Here is a 4749-nt window from a genome sequence, read left to right on the forward strand (position 1 = left end):
GTCTGCCACTGCACTCTAGCCTGGGTAACAGAGCGAGACTCGTCAAAAAAAAAAAAAAAAAAAACCAAGGATGGGCACCTCCCAGAGGGCAATAGCAAGGGTCCCCTCAGAACCCCAGAGCAGCACAAGCCCAGCGTCAGGGACTCTGGCTGAACCTTGAGAGCGCTTCAGCTATCCTCGGCTGACCACACACTCACAAGGCACCGCTGTATGAGTGCCTTGCTTCGCTCTTGCCCAGGGAGCACACGGGCAGCTGTAGGGGAGACAGCCATGCCGGGGACAGCACCTGCCAAGAACGGCAGGAACTTCAGGGTATGTGGCTCGCCTGCTGTGACCTCTGACCTCTGACCCAGGGAAGCAGGACAGGGCTTTTTTTTTTTTTTTTTTTTTTTTTTTGAGACGGAGTTTCACTCTTGTTGCCCAGGCTGGAGTGTAATGGCACGGTCTTGGCTCACCACAACCTCCGTCTCCCTACTTCAAGCAATTCTCCTGCCTCAGCCTCCAGAGTAGCTGGGATTACAGGCATGCGCCACCAGGCCCGGCTAATTTTGCATTTTTAGTAGAGACGGGGTTTCTCCATGTTGGTCAGGCCGGTCTCAAACTCCCAACCTCAGGTGATTTGCCTGCCTTGGCCTCCCAAAGCGCTGGGATTATAGGCGTGAGCCACTGCGCCCTGCCTAGCAGGCCTCTTCTTATCCTGCTCACCAGAGGTAGGAAGTGGGGGCGTGACTTCAGGAATGGCCCAGAGCCCTTGATAGGCGTGGGGATTGGGATGAGGACAGGGCTGTCATGAGAACAGTGGCTGCAGATGTGACCAGCTGGTAGGAAGTGGCCACTTGAGTCACAGATGCTTCCTGGGCTGGCCAGGGACTGGGGGTGCTGGCTGCAGCTGGGACCCCTTTTGTATCTTGCTAGCCTGGCACCTGGGTGCCCGGGAGGCGCCACGGCTGGACACAGCGAGCTGGGGCACCCCGGCCTCCATAACCCACACTCCAGTCCTCCCACGGGCTGGCTGGCGAGCGGCCCTGGTGAGGCTGCGGGGGCAGGGGCAGCCTTCCCGGTTTATCTCCCCTGGCATGATCTGCTCATCCGCCCAGGCTCCAGAAGCTAGGGCTCAAGGTCCGGCAAAGCAGGAAGCCTGAGGCCACAGCCCCAAGCAGCCTGAGTGCAGTCATGTGGGGGCGACTGCTCCTGTGGCCCCTGGTGCTGGGGTTCATCCTGTCTGGCGGCACCCAGACCCCCAGCGTCTATGACGAGGGTGGGAGCACCGGAGGCGGCGATGGTGAGTGGTTCTGGCCTTGGGGTACAGAGATGGGCTTACACAAGTGATGGAGTTGGGGGCCCGGAGCTGGGGAGGGGGAAGGCTGGGAAGTTGGGGCTTCAGCTCAGCCCACTCTGCATCCCGTCCCTGACCCCACAGGGCTGGGCTATTCCCTTGAGTGTCATGTCTAGCTGTTTCCCACCAGGGCAGATCCCAGGCTCTGAGCACCTCCCTCCCTGCTGCTGCTTGTCACCCGCCGAGGCGGGGGCTGACCAACGTCCCCTCTCTCCCACAGACAGCACGCCCTCAATCCTGCCGGCCCCCCGCGGCTACCCAGGCCAAGTCTGTGCTAATGACAGTGACATCCTAGAGCTCCCGGACAGCTCACGGGCGCTGCTTCTGGGCTGGGTGCCTACCAGGCTGGTGCCCGCCCTCTATGGGCTGGTCCTGGCGGTGGGGCTGCCGGCCAACGGGCTGGCCCTGTGGGTACTGGCCACGCGGGCACCTCGGCTGCCCTCCACCATGCTGCTGATGAACCTGGCGGCCGCTGACCTCCTGCTGGCCCTGGCGCTGCCCCCGCGGGTCGCCTACCACCTGCGTGGCCAGCGCTGGCCCTTCGGGGAGGCCGCCTGCCGCCTGGCCACGGCCGCACTCTACGGCCACATGTATGGCTCGGTGCTGCTGCTGGCTGCTATCAGCCTGGACCGCTACCTGGCCCTGGTGCACCCTTTGCGGGCCCGCACCCTGCGTGGCCGGCGCCTGGCCCTTGGACTCTGCATGGCTGCCTGGCTCATGGCAGCTGCCCTGGCCCTGCCCCTGACACTGCAGCGGCAGACCTTCAGGCTGGCGCGCTCCAATCGCGTGCTCTGCCATGATGCGCTGCCCCTGGACGCACAGGCCTCCCACTGGCAACCGGCCTTCACCTGCCTGGCGCTGCTGGGCTGTTTCCTGCCCCTGCTGGCCATGCTGCTGTGCTACGGGGCCACCCTGCGCACGCTGGCGGCCAGCGGCCGGCGCTATGGCCACGCGCTGAGGCTGACCGCGGTGGTGCTGGCCTCCGCCGTGGCCTTCTTCGTGCCCAGCAACCTGCTGCTGCTGCTGCATTATTCGGACCCGAGCCCCAGCGCCTGGGGCAACCTCTACGGCACCTACGTGCCTAGCCTGGCACTGAGTACCCTCAACAGCTGCGTGGATCCCTTTGTCTACTACTACGTCTCGGCCGAGTTCAGGGACAAGGTGCGGGCGGGGCTCTTCCGACGGTCGCCGGGGGACACCGTGGCCTCCAAGGCCTCTGCAGAAGGGGGCAGCCAGGGCATGGGCACCCACTCCTCTTTGCTCCGGTGACGCAAAGTGGGGAAGGCCGTACTGGGTCGAACAGAGTCCCTTCCCCTACTTCATGTCCTTCTTGGGACCTCAGAATGTGACTTTATTTGGAAATAGGGTCATTACAACTGTCACTAGTGGAGGTCACTTTGGAGAAGGGTGGGCCTTACATCCAGTGTGGGCGGTGTCCTCATAAGATAAGGAGAAGCCAGGCCTGGTGGCTCATGCCTGAAATCCCAGCACTTTGGGGGCCAAGGCGGATGGATCACTTGAGCCCAGCGGTTCAACACCAGCCTGAGCAACATGGTAAAACTCTCTCTCTACCAAAAATACGAAAATTAGCTGGGCATGGTGGCGGGTGCCTGTAATCCTAGCTACTCAGGAGGCTGAGGCAGGAGGATCACTTGAACCCGGGAGGCAGAGGTTGTAGTGAGCCGAGAATGCACCACTGGACTCCAACCTGCGTGACAGAGTGAGACACTGTCTCTAAATTAATTAATCAATTTAATTTAATTTTTAAAAGACGAAAAGAGATGGCCAGGTGTGGTGCCTCACGCCTATAATCTCAGCATTCTGGGAGGCCAAGATGGGAGGACTGCTTGAGGCCAGGAGTTTGGGACCAGCCTGGGCAACACAGAGGGATCCCAACTCTACAAAAAAAAAATTTTTTTTTAAACGAACCAGGCATTGAGGCACGCGCCTATAGTCCCAGCCACTCAAGAGTCACAGGCGGGAGGATCACTTGAGCCCGGGAGGTTGTGGTCGCTGTCAGCTATGATTGTACCACTGCACTCCAGCCTGGGCAACAGAGCAAGACCTTGTCTCAAAAATAAACAAACTAAAATTAAAAAAAGAAGATGAGAGACAGCTGGGTGCAGTGGCTCACACCTGCAATCCCAGCACTTTGGGAGGCCGAGTTGGGCAGATCACCTGAGGCCAGGAGTTCAAGACCAGCCTGGCCAACACGGTGAAACCCCATCTCTACCAAAAATACAAAAATTAGCCAGGCGTGGTGGTGGGCACCTGTAGTCCCAGCTACTGGGGAGGCTGAGGCAGAAGAATCACTTAAAGCTGGGAGGCAGAGGTTGTGGTCAGCTGAGATGGTGCCACTGCACTCCAGCCTGGGAAAAGAGGGACTCTGTCCGCCCCCCCACCGCCCCTCCACCAAAAAAAAAAAAAAAGAGGAGAGGACACAGAGACACACAGAGAAGAAAGCCATGTGGCGACAGAGGCAGAGATGGGAGTGGTGCGGATGGACACAAACTAAGGGATGCCAAGACGCCAAGTGCAGCCAGCAGCCACCAGCAGCCATGAGACAGGCCTGGGACGGGCTCTCCCTCACAGCCTCCGGAGGGAACCAGCCCTGCGCCACCTTGACCTTGGACTCTGGCCTGCAGAACTGTGAGATAATAAACTCCCATTGTTTTAAGCTGCCTGGTGCGTGGTGCTTTGTCAGGGCAGCCCAGGAAACTGAAACAGGATCAAACGCTGCTTCCTGGGCCCTGGCAGCCTCTCTGGCTCGGCTTTCTACACTGGATGCAGCCCACGACACGCTGGTGTCTGAGATGGGGTTGGGGCTGGGGCTGCGTTCCCCGGAGACTCACTGCAAGTTCCTGCCCAGGAGGCTCAGGGCACCCCATCCCCAGTGCCCAATGCTGGGGCCCCACCAGGCCCAGAGCCTGGTTGGCCATTCTCGTGCCCACCAGCTTCTGGCTTTGGGATTTCTCTTCAGCAACCAGAATAGCACCCCCAACTCTGCTCCCCAAAACCCATCGCTAGCATGGCTCAGACTCCTGCTGTCCCCTGGCTGCTGGGGACCCTCGCTTTTCCTCCTCCCACCTGCAGGCTGATCCTTCTTTTCACTTTCTGTCAATGTCACCAGGGACAAGGTAGGACAATGGGGGTGGGGGTGGACAGTGTGTGCTGGGGGGTTTGGGTACGGCAGACCTTGAACTCCCCTCTGCCAGGATGTTGGCAGCCGGCTGTAAGCCTTGCACCGGACAGGCCACAAGGGGCCATACCAGGGTCTACGGAGGACACAGCTGGTGTGTGGGGAAGGGGAGAAGCCTCAGCACCTGGTGCGCACACACACACACACACAGACACCGCTGCTCACTCCACGGAGTGGCACGGGGCAGTTTCTTTTTTTTTTTTTTTTTTTTTTT

At 60.0% G+C, this 4749-nt stretch overlaps 1 protein-coding gene across 1 annotated transcript; it reads left to right on the top strand.

The window, feature by feature from the left end:
* The first annotated feature begins 845 nt into the window (after positions 1 to 845).
* F2RL3 (F2R like thrombin or trypsin receptor 3) lies at positions 846 to 4587 on the top strand. The gene is made up of 2 exons (XM_025368677.1): positions 846 to 1282; positions 1557 to 4587. The coding sequence occupies exons 1-2, from the start codon at positions 1174 to 1176 to the stop codon at positions 2603 to 2605; spliced, it is 1158 nt and encodes a 385-aa protein (XP_025224462.1). The 5' UTR covers positions 846 to 1173; the 3' UTR covers positions 2606 to 4587.
* The last annotated feature ends 162 nt before the right edge of the window (positions 4588 to 4749 follow it).

Source organism: Theropithecus gelada, chromosome 19 (genome assembly GCF_003255815.1).
Source record: "Theropithecus gelada isolate Dixy chromosome 19, Tgel_1.0, whole genome shotgun sequence".
In the NCBI taxonomy this organism is placed as follows: Eukaryota; Metazoa; Chordata; class Mammalia; order Primates; family Cercopithecidae; genus Theropithecus; species Theropithecus gelada.

Coding starts and splice junctions, on each gene's coding strand:
- F2RL3 (XM_025368677.1), top strand. CDS start 1,174: ATGTGGGGGCGACTGCTCCTGTGGCCCCTGGTGCTGGGGTTCATCCTG. Junction 1,283..1,556: donor GAGCACCGGAGGCGGCGATG/GTGAGTGGTTCT, acceptor TCTCTCCCACAG/ACAGCACGCCCTCAATCCTG.